The following is a 17176-nucleotide window of genomic DNA, read 5'->3' on the forward strand; positions in this document are numbered from 1 at the left end:
ATCCGATTAAACTACACCAGGAAGTTCGAGGCTACAGGGGACTATGACTGTGTCACTGTATCCCATGCCTGGACAACAGAGTGAGACCTGGTCTCCAAAAATAAACAAACAAAGAAACAGACTAACAAAGCTTCTAATACACCACATCCCTCACCATTGCTGTATGAATTCAGTAGTGTCTCACTGTGTACCTATCCAACTTGCCAGATTAACTACTCTCAACACAATAGGTACGAACCTGCTCTGTGGAAGAAGAGTTGTAAGCCCTGCCCACTTTTGCTCCAAGCTGGCTGTAATGAGAGACACCCAATCAATTCTACTTGTTCCTAAACCTGTTCACATCTGCTGCAAAAAAATGAAATAAGTGCAAAAAAGGGAACTGCTACTTCTAGCAAAACTTTTAAGGCACAATTCAAACAATTTGAAAACCCACATCTAATTAAACATGGGTTAAAAAACTTGCAGGCTGGGCATGGTGGCTCACACCTGTAGTCCCATAATCCCAGTACTTTGGGAGGCCAAGGTAGGCGGATCACTTGAGGCCAGGAGTTCAAGACCAGTCTGGCCAACATTGTGAAACCCTGTATCTACTAAAAATACAAAAACTGGGCCAGGTGCAGTGGCTCATGCCTGTATTCCTAGCACTATGGGAGGCCGAGGCGGGCAGATCACCTGAGGTTGGGGGTTCAAGACCAGCCTGACCAACATGGAGAAACCCTGTCTCTACTAAAAATACAAAATTAGCTGGGCGTGGTGGCACCTGTCTCTAATCCCAGCTACTCGGGAGGCTGAGGCAGGAGAATCACTTGAACCCAGGAGGCAGAGGTTGTGGTGAGCCGAGATCGCACCGTTGCACTCCAGCCTGGGCAACAAGAGCGAAACTCCGTCTCAAAAGAAACAAACTGGCTGGGTGCAGTGGCTCACGTCTGTCATCCCAGCACTTTGGGAGGCCGGGGCAGGTGGATCACTTGAGGTCAGGAGTTCCAGACCAGCCTGGTCCACATGGTGAAACCCTGTCTCTACTAAAAATATAAAAATTAAAAAATAGGCCGGGCGCGGTGGCTCAAGCCTGTAATCGCAGCACTTTGGGAGGCCGAGGCGGGCGGATCACGAGGTCAGGAGATCGAGACCATCCTGGCTAACACGGTGAAACCCCGTCTCTACTAAAAATACAAAAAGAAATTAGCCGGGCGTGGTGGCGGGCGCCTGTAGTCCCAGCTACTCGGGAGGCTGAGGCAGGAGAATGGCGTGAATCCGGGAGGCGGAGCTTGCAGTGAGCCGAGATCGCGCCACTGCACTCCAGTCTGGGCGACAGAGCGAGACTCCGTCTCAAAAAAAAAAAAAAAAAAAAAAAAAAAAAATTAAAAAATAAATAAATAAATAAAAATTAGCCAGGTATAGTAGTGAGCACTTGTAATCCCAGCTACTCGGGAGGCTGAAGTAGGAGAATCGCTTGAACCTGGGAGGTGGAGAGTGCAGTAAGCTGAGATCGTACCATTGCACTCCAGCATGGGCAACAAGAGTGAAACTCCATCTCAAAACAACAATAAAACAAAAACAAAAATGAGTCAGGCGTGGTGGCGTGCACTTGTAGTCCCAGCTACTTGGGAGGCTGAGGCATGAGAATCCCTGGGAGACAGAGGTTGCAGTGAGTGGAGATCGTGCCACTGCACTCCAGCCTGTGCAACAGAGTGAGACTGTCTCAAAAAAGAAAACTTGGCCAGACAATAATAATAATAAAAATAAAAATAAAATGAATTGCCCAAACATTAAAAGGTTAGAGCATGAATGAACCTTTATGCATTAGGTAAAATGTAAAATGTGATTTATAATGTAAAAGGTGATTTATAATGCCCTGCACTTTACTTATCCTAACTGCATTGGGGAAGGTGGCTCTTATGGTTCTATTTACATGCTTTCATATACTTCTGCTTCTTATCTGAGTTAACTAAAACAGCAAAAGGAAGAACCTTAAAGGAAGAACTTAGAGTGATAAAAATGTTTTTGTCTGTATTTAGAAAGTTTAGTTATTAGCTGCCAGGCAACACTACGGGACCCTAGAACTGAGACTTTAATGTAACTAAGTATGATCAGATGACTTATTACTCCGACAGTCAGACAACATACCTTACCTGAAGAGGTCAAAGCAAGCTGGTCAACAACCTGAAAACAACTGTTTTGTCACTGTTTTTGTTTTGCTACAGAAAGTAGACTGACCTGGTAGGAGGGTAAGATGGAGGTGCGGTGACTGGCTGCATGGGGTAGCTCCCAGGTACCTGGGGATAACTGTAGTTACTCTGTCCATATCCTAGGCTGGGCTGGTTGTAACCCCCTGTGCTAGACTGAGGTTGACTAGTCTCAGTGGGCTTGTTTCCATCCTGTGGTCTAAGAGGAGAAATAAAAAATAAATAAAATTACACAGTGACTTTTTTTGTGTGGTCTGCCAACCACAAAACTCCTGGGTAAGAATGCTATAAATCCATAAGCAATAAGCAATGTTATGATTAAGCCTGGAAATAAATACAATAAATACAATCCTAAAGTAAACTACATCAAACTGAGTGCTGGTCCAACTATATTTGCTTGAAGACAATGCTAAGAAAGGGGAAGAACCAATTATATCCACAGAAGAGACATTAATATGTGCCATTCATCACAGTAAAAGCTATAAAAGAGCGTTGTGATATTCTGTCCTACCAGTTTAGGTGATCCGGGAGACGTGATCTGTTAGGGAATAAATGCTTTTTCTCAAAGGGGACTGCTGAAGACTAGAAACTAACAATAATGTAAGTTTTAGTTTGGAGTAACATTTACGTAAGTCCATGGCATCATAAATTTAGAGAATTTGCAGGTTTATGATTCTTATTTATTAAAAACAGACCAGGGCAAACATGGTGGCTCACATCTGTAATCCCAGCACTTTGGGAGGCTAAGGTAGGAGGATGGCTTGAGCCCAGGAGTTTGAGACTGGCCTGGGTAATATAGGGAGACCCCACCTCTACAGAAATAGAAAAATGTTATCCAAGTATGGTGGTATATGCCTGTGGCCTCAGCTACTTGGAAGGCTGAGGTGGGAGGACCGCTGGGGCATGGGAGGTGAAGGTTGTAGTGAGCTGTTAATCGTGTACTCCATCCTGGGTGACAGAGAGACTCCATCTCAAAAGATGCCGGGTGTGGTGGCTCATGCCTGTAATCCCAGCACTTTGGGAGGTCAAGGCAGGTGGATTGCCCGATGCCAGGAGTTCGAGACCAGCCTGGCCAACATGGAGAAACCCTGTCTCTACTAGAAACACAAAAAAATTGGCCTGTCGCCTTGGCTCACACCTGTAATCTCAGAACTCTGGGAGGCTGAGGCGGGCAGATCACGAGGTCAAGAGATCGAGACCATCCTGGCCAACACGGTGAAACCCCGTCTCTACTAAAAATACAAAAAATTAGCTGGTTGTGGTGGTAGGCGCCTGTAGTCCCAGTTACTCGGGAGGCTAAGGTAGAAGAATGGCGTGAACCCAGGAGGCAGAGCTTGCAGTGAGCCGAGATCACACCAGAGCGAGACTCGGTTAAAAAAAAAAAAAAAAAAAATTACAAAAAATAGCTGGGTGCGGTGGTGGGCGCCTGTAATCCCAGCTACTCAGGACGCTGAGGCAGGAGAATCACTTGAACCCCAGAGGCGGAGGCTGCAGTGAGCCGAGATTGTGCCATTGCACTCTAGCCTGGACAACAACAGCGAAACTCTGTCTTAAAAAAAAAAAAAAAACTGGCCGGGCGCGGTGGCTCAAGCCTGTAATCCCAGCACTTTGGGAGGCCGAGGCGGGTGGATCACGAGGTCAGGAGATCGAGACTATCCTGGCTAACATGGTGAAACCCCGTCTCTACTAAAAATACAAAAAACTAGCCGGGCGTGGTGGCGGGCGCCTGTAGTCTCAGCTACTTGGGAGGCTGAGGCGGGAGAATGGCGTGAACCCGGGAGGCGGAGCTTGCAGTGAGCCGAGATCACGCCACTGCACTTCAGCCTGGGAGACACAGCGAGACTCCGTCTCAAAAACAAAAAACAAAAAACAAAAAACAAAAAAAACCCAAAAACCCAAAAAACCAACCAACCAACCAGAAAAAATCATTTACTAAACGGAGCTGCATAAATTAATCTAACTCGGCTCCAAGTCTCCATAATGGAAACACCAGAGTAAGGCAAAGAGACCCCTCCCAACTCCCTGCTCGGATGAACCTGGAAGTATGTATCCCTGTTAAATGATGAAAATTAATCTCAATTCCAAGGAAAACTCCAGGGGTTTCTATTACCTCTTGGCCCTAACAGTTTACATCACAGCTGCAGCAGACTGAGTTAGAGCTATTAGTATTTTAAGCAAAGCCCAAAGAATCAACAGGCAGGCCAGGCCAGGTGCTGTGGCTCACACCTATAATCCCAGCACTTTGGGAGGCCAAGGCAGGCAGATTACTTGAGGTCAGGAGTTCGAGACCAGCATGGCCAACATAGTGAAACCTTGCCTCTACTAATACAAAAATTAGGCGGGTATGGTGGTGCATGACTATAGTCCCAGCTACTCGGGAAGCTGAGGCAGGAGAATAGCTTGAACCTGGGAGGTGGGTGCACTCGCCACTGCACTCCAGCCTGGACAACAGAGCTAGACCCCATCTCAAAAAAACCAACCAACCAACCAACAAAAAAACCCAGGAAAACCAGAGAGGGTGTGAAGTACTAACTTTTCCCAAGCTGAAATAGGTCCCTTATCAAACCCCAATTCATACATAAAACCCTCCAGATATGGCTTGGATATACTGTTGCATCAGAGCATCAAATGGGACTTCATATGTCTGATGACACTCCGAAATGAGGCCCTTCCAGGAATGAGCCACTAAGTTTAACTTAGCTACCGCAAAGGCTGCCTACCAAGTATAAATTATCAAGTGGCTCTGATTACTCACTATGCATTTTAAAAGTAATTTCACGAGTGTTTGTCAGAGCTAATTTCTTACCCCTAGAGCAGGTAAGTCTAGGTTAGAAGTTGATTTCTTGTTTATTCCCCAAAATGTCTTCTTTCTAACCAGAATTCAATGTACCTTCAAGACTGTATACAGAAGCCACCTAAGTGACTGTCTGAAGCAAAGACCTAAAATCTTTTGTTAAGTAATAATTAACAGTTTACCTGCTAACCAGTCATGGGGTATGAGCTCTGTGCATCCTACAGCAGGGTACCCAGTTAAGAATTTTTATTTGCCTATATTTAGATTATTAAGCCTCTACATAATGTAGAGAAAATCATGTCAACTGCTTAAGCTGAGGCAGTGATGTTTTATTTCTCAAATATGGGTATGTTCTTTCCAGACAATTAGGTCATACGACCATTTCTTGGCTCACGTGATGCACCCCTTCCCCTCCTGCCCGTGTGAACTACCATGTTTTTCCCAAAGAGAAAGCGGTTATCCATTTACAAGGTCAATGAAACCAAAAATAAAAGCATCAAAAGTACAATTCTATCAGTCATGCTGCTTTGAGTGAAAACACACTCTTTAAAACAATAGCCTTCTCCTACCCAAAAAGGTCATTGTGAAACCAGAGAACCTATTCAGTGCCATTACTCATGCTGGCCCTTGGATGGCACCATTTCACCTTTTTTTTAGATGGAGTCTTGCTCTGTCGCCCAGGCTGGAGTACAATGGCGCCATCTTGGCTCACTGCAACCTCTATCTCCCAGGTTACAGTGCTTCTCCTGCTCAGCCTCCCCAGTAGCTGGGATTACAGGCATGCGCCTCTACACCCAGCTAATTTTTCTGGTTTTTCTTGAGACGGAGTCTTGCTATGTCGCCTAGGCTGGAGTGCAGTGGAGCAATCTTGGCTCACCGTAAGCTCCGCCTCCCGGGTTCATGACATTCTCCTGCCTCAGCCTCCCAAGTAGCTGGGACTACAGGCGCCCGCCACCATGCCTGGCTAATTTTTTGTATTTTTTAGTACAGACAGGGTTTCACCGTGTTAGCCAGGATGGTCTCGATCTCCTGACCTCGTGAACCCCCTGCCTCGGCCTCCCAAAGTTCTGGGATTACGGGCGTGAGCCACCATGCCCAGCCAATTTTTTTGTATTTTTAGTAGAGACGGGGTTTCACCATGTTGGCCAGGATGGTTTTGAACTACTGATCTCATATGATCCACCCACCTTGGCCTCCCAAAGAGATGGGATTATAGGCATGAGCCACTGTGCCCAGCCAATTTCACTGTTAAATGCAGAATATTTCTGTGGTATGTTCTATCACATCAGTTACTATAATGTAACAACAGTGAACATCTGAGAGTATGTGAAAGCAACCATTAATAAGGAACTAATCCACAGATTCCTTTAAGTGTATGTAGTTGGTTTCTTTCTCTCCAACATGAGACTGACGCATTAAGGGGACCGTGGCCTTACCTTGTAGGTGCAGTGGCTGCTGGCTGCTGCCCATAGGCTGGATAAGCAGGCTGAGTGCCATATGCAGACTGAGCTGCATAGGAGGCCTGGGTGGTGGTGACTGTAGCAGTGGTGGTATCATAAGCACCAGTGCCATACCCCTGGACAGGCTGGCTGTATGCCTGGGGGGCAGTTGGAGTAGTATAACCTAGAACAAAGGAGAGCTGCATCAGATTTCAGGCCCCCTCAAAGATCTGCCTACACACTCATTATCACAACAATTTGTAAACCACTTACTTTTAAACCATCATGATATTGAATCCCTTTAAATATTCCCCCTTCAGCAATAGTAGCAACAAACTACTATTTAAAGCGTAAGTTCTCTGAATATACCTAGTTTTTGGTAAAGTAACCGTCTCATTTGCTCTAAAACCACACCTAAGAGAAATGGCATGTCATGCTACAGAAAGCAGGGTTCCTTCTGACCCCTCTTGAACGCTGTGAATAGGAGACAAGTCTGTTTTTGCCAAGTCTGTACTAATTTTGCTAGCAGGTCTTCTTAACAAGTTTCTGAACAAACTTACACGCCCCAAAATGCCCTCAAGCAGGAAAAAAATATCCCAGAAAAAAAGGTAAAAGGCAAATGACATAGCATTTTAAAATAATTACAAAATAATGATCCAGGTACTAGTTCTAATACTAAAACCTGTAATTTGGGTAGTAATTAATCACTTTCTTTTAGTTCCAAGCACTACATCACGTGAAGAACAAGCTCAATTACTTAAGCACATGAATAATAAAGATAAACTATAAATTATAGTTGCTTAACACAGGTTAAACTTTTTTGGTTAATTATTTCAAATTAAACTTCAATACTGCTCCAAACATTTAAAAGGTAATATTTTCACATCATAAAGCAGATTCCTGCCTGGTTATCAAGTTACTCAGCTCCATTCCTCTCTTACTTACCTACCACAAGCAAAAGGCCTTTTCCTGCTCAGCAATATTGGAGGTAAACCCTAGAGTCCCTCTTTCCCTTCAGTACTTCACTAATCAGGTGTCAGAAAAGACCTGCTCTCACAGGTATGCTGCAAAGCAAGATGCACTCTCTCCCTAGCTCCTGCCTCTATCAGACCAGGCAGGATCCATGCCTTTCCCTTTGGGACCTGGGCATGGAGCATGACCAAAACCACAAAAGTCTGTAGCTCCTAACTAGAGTCCCTTTTATTGTAAGAAGTGTTACAACCATTCCCGGTGCTGGGCTCTTCTTCCTCAAGGTCAATGGGTACAATTAAGCCATGCAATAAGAAATTTGGTTTACACTTTGGGATGCTGAGGTGGGAGGACTGCTTGAGTTCAGCAGTTAAGATACCATCCTGGGCAATACAGTGAGACCTCGCCTCTTCAAAAAATAAACAAACTTAGCTGGGCATGGTGGCATGAGCCTTTAGTCACAGCTACTTGGGAGGCTGAGGTGGGTGGACCGCTTGAGGCTGGGAGGTCAAGGCTGCAGTAAGACAAGATCCAGCCTAGGCAACAGAAAGAGACCCTAACTTAAAAAAAACAAAGCTTTGGTCTAGGTGCTGGCATTTATATCCATCAGAGAAAAAAAAGTCTAAATCTCACTGAAGAAAAAGTTTCTGTATTTAAAATAAATCCTGAATCAAGACTGCCCATTTTAGTTAAGATTTAGGGCCTTGAAGTGTCCTCACATACCAGCCAAAAACAAGTATCAGTTTCCTTTTGTAAAATCACCTTTTGTAGCACAGAGTATAATAATACTCTTTTCTTGGCCGGGCGCGGTGGCTCAAGCCTGTAATCCCAGCACTTTGGGAGGCCGAGACCGGCGGATCACGAGGTCAGGAGATCGAGACCATCCTGGCTAACCCAGTGAAACCCGGTCTCTACTAAAAAATACAAAAAACTAGCCGGGCGAGGCGGCGGGCGCCTGTAGTCCCAGCTACTCGGGAGGCTGAGGCCGGAGAATGGCGTGAACCCGGGAGGCGGAGCTTGCAGTGAGCTGAGATCCGGCCACTGCACTCCAGCCTGGGCGACAGACCGAGACTCCGTCTCAAAAAAAAAAAAAAAATAAAAAAAATAATAATACTTTTCTTCTCTACCTCAAATATTAAAAGGAAATTCTGAAATCATACACAGAGATAGTAATTTCCTTGTCAAAATTGCTGGGTTAAAATGTATATGAAAGCATACATAGTTTCTTTCAGAAAACAGGAAGCCCCAAGCAAAAAAAGTTTTTGAGTTAGCATGTTGTTCATCTGAACTGCTTAAGTTTTTTGCAGAGTCCTAAGGTCAACCACATAAGGCATTCATTTATTTAAATTTAATTAGAATCTAATACCATCTACCCTACCGTTCATACACCGATTACTCCCCACTACATGACAGAACACCTATAAGATTTACAGGGAGGGCAATTAAAAAAACAAAAAACTAAAAGTGATCAGGGCAATAACTCATGTCATAAAACTACGCAGCAACAGTTAGGGCCTTGTCATGCTAAGGATTACAACAATAGACACTGGGTTAATAAATAATCTTTTAATTAATCTGTAGTACCCACAAAAGCAGCCAAGCAAAATGAACAAAAATCAACAGAGCAAAATGATTTAATGACCAAAAAAAAGACCAGTGGCAAAAAAAGAAAACACACCTACTATGTGCTGACAACTCGAAGGAAAAAGGTGGTAAGAAGTATTACACAAACCGACCAAAATTTTTGTTCAATGTAAAAATTAAAAGTTTTTAAGAATTCCATTGTATTGACGTTATATAGCCCCTTTCTTCTGATGTTTAATTTTTAAAAATCCTAGAACAGTGTATTTTTATCTATTCCCTCCAATGATTATCCAGTAACTTTTATGTTCAAAGGCAGCATGAGGTAAGGAAAAATGCAGCTTGTGTGCTTGAAATCACTCACTACCGATTAGACTCCTGCTTAGTTTTGTTCACACAGTTTCCTTATCAGGCTTAATTTTGGTGTTTTTTTTTTTTTTTGAGACGGAGTCTCGGTCTGTCGCCCAGGCTGGAGTGCAGTGGCTGGATCTCAGCTCACTGCAAGCTCCGCCTCCCGGGTTCACGCCATTCTCCTGCCTCAGCCTCCTGAGTAGCTGGGACTACAGGCGCCCGCCGCCTCGCCCGGCTAGTTTTTTGTATTTTTTAGTAGAGACGGGGTTTCACTGGGTTAGCCAGGATGGTCTCGATCTCCTGACCTTGTGATCCGCCGGTCTCGGCCTCCCAAAGTGCTGGGATTACAGGCTTGAGCCACCGTGCCCGGCCAATTTTGGTGTTTTTATACCCCAAAAATTCTTGGGAAGATTAAGGGAGATAAGGCCACCCCATAAACTGTGAATTCTATACAAACATTATTAAGTGCAATCTCCAGCTCATCAAAGCTACTAGTCTCTATACTAGAGTGACCTGTACTTTTCAGGCCCACAGTCATGATGGAGCTTTTTCAACCAATGACAATGGGATACATGGCTCTAGAGAACCATTAATTTGCCTGTAAATCACTCCGTCTCATCCCTGTAAAATGATCTAAGGATTCCAAAGGTTAGATCTAGGCCACATTAATTTTCACATCATACTTGTTTTAAAAAATGTAATAGCTTTAATACATGAAGTCTATCTCACAATTTCAAAATTCTATGCTAAAAAATCCAAACTGCATAAATTAGTTCCAGCTCTTCCCACAGCTGCAATGAACACCACTACAAAGTTTAGATAAACATTTCCCATCCTATTCAAGAAACGCCCTAGACGGGTTAGGAATTACTTCCCATCAAAATCAGGACACTGGTACTCAATGAGATAAATTACAGACAAGTTTTTCCCCTTAACTGGACTATATATAATGCAGAACTAAAGACAGTTTGAAAATAAGAGCTCTGGTATCTTTAAGACTTTATTAAACAGTCCTTTGTAATAGCAATAATAAAAGGGGCGGGGATAGAGAGCCTGAAACATTACACAGCACTGAACACAAAAAAATTATCATAGATTTTTCATGTATCCCACCCAACCTCAGCATCAGAATACCATTTCTTCTAATTCTTAGAATAGTTTATTTTTTCGTTTCTTGGAACAATGTTATATATATTCAAGACATATCATGGATTAAAATAATTCATAACACTTAAAACAGAAAATAAAATGTGTCTGGACTGGAAACCAACCAATAGACAAACATGATACATGCAGGGTGGCAGTCTGCTCCTCTACATAAATCTCATCATGCAATCTATCCTTCAGGGAACAGGGGAAAATCAGCTGGGGAGAAATCATCTGAAATACCTTTGGGAAGGTAAATAACTATTATTAAGGCTTGAAACAAAGTAATATTAAATAAGAAAACCTTTCCCAAAATCATATAAAGAATAGGACATGGATCTGCAAATGGCACCTGAAGCAGTTTTTCATTAGCACCTTACTGTGTGTGATGTTAGAAAGTTTGGGTGTTAAACAAATGAAAACACCTAAAGGATTAACATTACAGGGTTAGACAAGATGGAAAGCATTTCCCATGCAAGAATGAGCAGGATAGTCAAACCTGTACTGGTCCCTTCTACTGTGGAAAGCACAAAACAAAAAGTAGAGGGTACACTATCAGATGAAGCAAACATGTGAAAACCAGTTTGATTTTTAAGCAGCTCAATTTAAGAAGGCTCATTCTTACTCAGTATTAGCATTAGCAAAATCTTTTAAATAGTCTCCATTTCGTCGTGAGATTATTCAATACACTGTATAAAACAGTTAAAAGTTCTTTTCTCTCTTGGAATTTATCCCACCCACATTCTATTGGAAATCTCTCAAGACTATAAGAGTAGGAAAGAAAGAGAAAAAATACCTCTTCCTAAGAATAAAGGATTCCCCAGATGCCAAGGTATGGACCAGAATATACATCCAAAAGCATGACTAATAAACTTCTTAGCCAATGCCCTAGCCAAAACGACCCAAATACCTCTCCAAGGCAGGCCTTACCAGTGGGAGGCTGTCCATAAGAAGTTGCATAGGCGGTCTGCCCATAGGTTGCAGTGGTCTGAGCCTGGGTATAGCTGACATCAGTGGGCTGTCCATAGGTTCCATAGCTTTGTTGCCCATATGCCTGCTCCAAAAAAATGAATGCAAGAACTTCATATATCAACTTTTGTATTTTAGCAATAAAAGGGATTGCTAAGTTTCTAAATTGGAGAACCAAAGTAAAAAACATTCCTTTCTAGAAGAGAGAGAAAAAAAAAAAAAAAAAAAAGACAAATAATCACAGTATCATGAGTTATCCCTTATCTAACTCACTCATATTATGGTAAAGTTAGCTATAAAAAAAGCTCATTAGATAAGTAGGCAATGTCATTCACAGCTTCTCAGAGGGGGAAAAAAGATAATCAGGCAAAACCTCAGTTAACTATACACGAGATTAACAAGACAGTCTCAAGGGAAGAGCAATAAGGGCACAGGTGTATTAATTGCCAGCACTTAGCGTAGCACAGTTTTAGTGATTGGAAACAAAAGGTAGGAAGACAAATGAACAAAGAGAAAGCAATGAAGAGGGCTAAAATCTGTCAGAAAAAATTGAAAACCAGATTTTCAGCCTGACAAAAGACTTTAAAACTACTACACCACTTCAAAGAAAATGAACCAGAACGCTGTATGTCCTCTTATGGTGGGCACATCAGGAGTACTGTCTTTTGAACTTAGACATCAATAATACTTAAAATCAGGCAAGGAATAAGCTGTTCTTTCAGATATTAGCATGATTATTCTCTAGGTTTGTTTAAATGACCAGTCAAGTAAGATCTGCCAGAGACATCACATTCTGCCTGTCCTAGAACATGTTTCCAAGGCAGTTATTAGTATCCATTTTATGGTATGGATCATTTCAGAATCCAACATCATCTTGAGAACACTAGAAGGCTAATTTCTAGAATCTGTTGGCCCAGGCTTTTTAACAGACTCTTCACTGGAAATCAGGAGCTCCTTGGCTAGGTCACCAGTTTTTAGAGCTAATCCCACCACTTACTGTACGACCACTGGCAAGTTACTTGATATCTATGCACTGCAATGTTCTCCTCTGCAGAATGGTCATATCATCCTTGTCCTTTGCAGAACTGCTATGATGAATAAATTCACTAAATTTAAACATAATGAAGAAGGACCAAGCATGGAACAGGGCACCTAACTTGAGAAATCATACTAAAAAGTTATAGAGAGCCAATTATCAGCCTCTGAATGGTTTCATTTATGATGGCAGAATGGAGTCCTTCACACTCCCACTGTGAAAGCTTGAAATGCCTGGGTATTTTACTATCACACACACATTACTCATTTGTTTCACTGGATAACTGAAAGATAACTAGATAATTTACTGATTTTACTTAGAGGTGCAGCTACATATAATTATCTTAAAGATTACCTGGGTGGTCTGTGCATATCCTTGAGTGGGCTGGGCGGTGTAAGCACTGTAGCTGCAAAAGAATTAAATGCAACAACTTGAATAGAGAACATTCAAATACCACCTCTACAATTATAGAAGGCTCCATACTCAAAAAATATTAATCACAGACAAAATGCGGTTATAGAAGACTGACTTACCCCTGCTGCGCTGCAGCTTGGCTATAGGTACTGTAATCTAGAGGAAAACGAGGAGAAAAAATAGTGTAGTTAGCAGAAACAAGAAGAGAAAAAAGGGGGAAAGAATTCACGTGGCAGAAAGAATTATTTAAACTGTAGGGGGACCTGCCAATACAGGTCCAAATGAGTCCCCCTTATCTCTCAAAACCTAATAGAAAAAAAAGTCTAAGCCAGTTAAACTCAACATTTGATTATGGGACTAGCTAATGAGGTCAAGATCAGCTGATGTGGCAGGTATACTTTGCATGTTCTCATGACCACAAAACCCATCCCAATTCCGACTGTCATTTGAAACACAGATGATCATCAATATCTCAGACTTACAACAGGATCAGAAGTTTTTTCCCTCATATAAAACGGAGGCATGCAACAACAATACAAAGTTTAACACTAGACTGGTTAGGTTAGAACCTACCTCTTCTCAAAAATTAGTTTTCACTCCCCTCCCTTTAGCAAGTTAGACAAACCACCATTCCCTAGCTCAATGACAGTGAAACAGAATGGCAGAAAAGAGGGCAGTCACCACACTCCAGTGTTTTAAAGGGTTTGCTGTGTCAGAACTACATTTGTGCAGCAACTTAAAAGCTAGATATATTATAAATCCTGGTGAAGCAAAACTAAGGCAGAATCCTGAAGACAGGCAAAGAAGAAAAAGCATTTAACCTTTCTGGGAAAAATTTGGCAACACCATTGTCTCTCATACAACTCAAAATGATTTCGACTTTAAAAAGTAAACCTCCCTATAATTTTCCTTTTCCTATGAAATTCACAGCATGCATCCAAAGGTACCAAAAACTCTGGTCCACTGAGGTGTCTACAAGTAGTAAAAACAAAAAGAAAATAGTTTTTAGAGCACTACTGCATTGAAGTTAGGTAAGTTTAGTTTTTTTAAAGGCAGTTAATTATTTTTGAAAATTCTGCCCAATTCTTTCTTCTCCACAAGAATACATATCTTGTTCTGTCTGAAGACAGTTACTGCCATTAGGACGGAAAAAAAGGGGTCCTTTATTTTCCAATCAGAAAGTAGTCCCTTATCCAAAATCAACAATTGACAGCTCTTTATTGCATCCACTTCACGCAATCCAAAGCCAGCCTCACAATCCCTCGGGCGGCCTGAGAGAGCTTTGCTGAATCCATCTCTTCACGTTGGCTTATCTGTCTACCCCTCTATACGTTAGTGGACTACTTTCTTTCCTTTGTACACACTCGTAACTCAAAACCCTGAATCACCAAGAGGATCAAATCAACTGCCCAAAGGCTACCTATAATGAAAAAATAATTTGTTCATGGCAATCTTAAAGGCATTTTCAATAGCACTACAAGTCATACTCTCTGTGACATTAAAACTAAATGCAAATCATTTCTTCCACGTGGCATATACAAAATATACACAGCAATGAATCATTCAATATCAAATATTTTAATCCACGTTTTGTTAAGGTCTTTGAGAAATGATTCTAAATCACCGACATGTAAGTACAGTTTGCAAGACGACTTTTACACAATAGCAGTTATGTAAAACATAAAACTGGCAAAGCTGATATGGAACAACTAATGACCTCTTAACAGTGAGAAACCAAAGGATTCGGCCCTATACTAACTGGTGGGCTATGGAAGGTAGCAAATTTGTTTCATGAACTTAAGTTTATCTTCCTAGAGCACACAAACATCACTGGACCTCAAACAAGCTATTAGGTTGGTGCAAAAGTAATTGCGGTTTTTGTCACTAAAATGGCAAAACTACAATTACTTTTGCACCAACCTAATACAATTACAAACTGGTCAGATTATTCAACAACCGTGTTTGTTTTTAACCCCCAAAAGTGAGCCAAAGACTTCACTAAAAATCACTTCACTGTGATTGAGGGGTGGGGGTTCTAGACTGCAGCGAGTCTTTTCTACATGAGATACACACGAGGAGAGAAAACCTCTATTATTATTAACCCAAGGCAATGCTTTAACACTTTATAGCAGTCACTATGGAAGTTGCTTCACACTACCTGAGTTGAAGTCAGCATGGGACAAATTTGTGGAATGGTTATGCAGGAAGGTCAGAAAGGCTCAAAAGCTTAACAGGTCTAGCCTAACTTCTGTATTTTACAGGAAAGGAAACTAAGGCCCAGATTACTTATGTGACTCTCTGAAGGCCCCCCAGCCAGGCCTAATGTGTTTACTTTGTGTCAACAGAAACCACAACTGTAATTCTAATACAGTACAAGCACATGGTAGTTACTAGTGAACAAGGTTTGAACAAAGTTGACTGAAAAAAAGACATGTCCGGCCATGCAAAAATGTCAACGCACACGTTATGCCTTTTCAGGCTTTTGCAGAGGAGAAGAGGGTGGATAGGGAACCTAGGAAACCACTTTCCACCAGGAGGTTTAGCTGTGGTATTTCAGAGTCCTCTCTTCTACAGGCCTTCTTTGGTATCCCAGCAAGAACACCCAACACTTACCTGTTTACTGACCACACAGATGGGGTGAATTCTTAAACTGTCCTTAAGTTGCTGGATTCTGGACTCTAAAAACTCTGGAGGGTCCAGAGCTTTTCCCGTCTTCCCTCTCATCTTCTCCCACTGTCTCTAAGGCCTGGAATCAGGTGGCCTGAGAATACCCCCAGAGGCAAAAATGCTCCACCCTGCCAATTTCCGCGGGTTAGTGTACCCACAGCTTGCGAACTGCAGGTGGTGGCTAGGCGACACTCTTAAATGCTCCTTCCATCAATGACCACTCTACTCCCATTTAGGAGTTCCCATCCGGGGCTTGCTTTCAAGTGCCTTTAAGATCGCCTCTACTGGCCTCTTTTCCCTCACCTCTGTCGACCTACGAAATCAACAGGCCTGCCGGCCTAACGCAGGCGAATAAACGTGCGAGACCACTGCTGAAATATAATTCAAATGCAGGCTCGGCCTTTTGTTCCTCCTAGGTCAGAGAGGCCAGAAATACCTTCCTGGTAGCATTTCTCGTCTCTCGATCCAGGCTGGTCTTATTATACAACGGATGTCCCTCGGCGTTTGCAGAAAAAGGGCCCTGGGAAGCCACTTAATTGGTTTTGGGGGAGGGGAGGGCGTGAATTAATAAATAACGATAAAAATAGAGAAACCCAAAAAAGTGGCAAACTGGGGGCCCTGGAGGAGGGAAGCACATTCTGTCTAAAGCCCAAGAGGGCAGAAGTTCGGCTTGGGGCTGGAAGACGCCGAGGGGGCAGTTCGGCAGCGCCAGACGCCCCAGCCGACTGGGCCTTAAAGATGACGGGGCTCCCGCTCATAGGCCGGCACCCCTCGGCCCACAAATCCACGGTATCTTTCTTTGCTTTTTTCCCTGGTTTCTCGGGAAACCCTGAAAACGCGGAGGGAGGCCTCACAGGGATAGCAGCCTGCGGCCTCCCCGGCGGTTTCACAGTGACCGGCTCGAGGCCTGGCCAAATCCTCCGCTTCACGCAGGGCCTCGAAGGCCGCAGGCCCCGCCCACGTGGCGGGAGGCCCGGAGCGCAGGGCGCGAGGACCGCCACACAATGGAGGCCAAAGCGGGCCCCGCGCGCCACCGCCGCAGCGAGCCCCCTGCGCGCCGCGGGCGCCGGAAGATTCCAGAACCGGCCCGCCCGGTGGGGGGAGGGGAGAGGAACGCGGATCCCCGAGCTCGTCGGGTCGCGGCGGGTGCCTCAAACCCCTCTCGGCAACTCCACTCAGTCTTCCCAGCCAAGCCCAGAGACGAACGACCCCCAGTTTGGGCGTTCCGGCTACCGCCAGCGCGACCGCAGTTCCACCATACTCACCCGTGGACGCCATTTTCTCTCCTTCCTCCTCGTTCTCTCAACGTCCGTCTCCCTCTCGCTTTCCCTCTAGGCGCCGCACTGCGCAGGCGCAAATCCCGCAACCCCGGGCGCGACCATCAGGCCAGGCCACGGGGGTGGGGTCAGGAGGGATGAACCACCGCTTTCTCGTTCTTCGCGTGCGCAACCCTTGTCCCAATCCTCTCTAAAGAGCGCCCGACGTGACACTCGGGCCAAAATAGCACCTAAGGGGCCAGAGCGCCGGTGAGCGGGTCTCAGTGTGAAACCGGAGAGGCTCTCTTCACGAGGCTAGGTTGTTTGGAATGGTTCCGTCCGCTGGCTCTAGGGACCGTCGCTGAAGA

General features: G+C 43.8%; 1 protein-coding gene across 12 annotated transcripts in view; it reads right to left on the reverse strand.

Annotated features, from left to right (window-relative positions):
- Nucleotides 1-16885, reverse strand: part of EWSR1 (EWS RNA binding protein 1) — a 32778-nt gene extending 15893 nt beyond the window's left edge. For 6 of the 12 annotated variants that reach the window (XR_012418875.1, XR_012418876.1, XM_005567685.5 and 3 more), the window contains exons 1-7: nt 16818-16885; nt 13005-13041; nt 12826-12877; nt 11397-11520; nt 10966-10983; nt 6417-6603; nt 2218-2385 (exon numbers count right to left, since the gene is read on the reverse strand). Coding sequence is in view for 10 of the 12 variants with exons in the window: in XM_005567685.5 (XP_005567742.1) it covers nt 2218-2385; nt 6417-6603; nt 10966-10983; nt 11397-11520; nt 12826-12877; nt 13005-13041; nt 16818-16830 (599 nt within the window). In the remaining 2 variants the exon portion in view is untranslated. The remainder of the gene's footprint in view (nt 1-2217; nt 2386-6416; nt 6604-10965; nt 10984-11396; nt 11521-12825; nt 12878-13004; nt 13042-16817) is intronic. The other 6 variants (XM_045363858.3, XM_074004086.1, XM_005567687.5 and 3 more) reach the window with 2 other exon arrangements.
- Nucleotides 16886-17176: the final 291 nt, after the last annotated feature.

The sequence above is a fragment of the Macaca fascicularis genome, chromosome 10 (genome assembly GCF_037993035.2).
Source record: "Macaca fascicularis isolate 582-1 chromosome 10, T2T-MFA8v1.1".
NCBI lineage: Eukaryota > Metazoa > Chordata > Mammalia > Primates > Cercopithecidae > Macaca > Macaca fascicularis.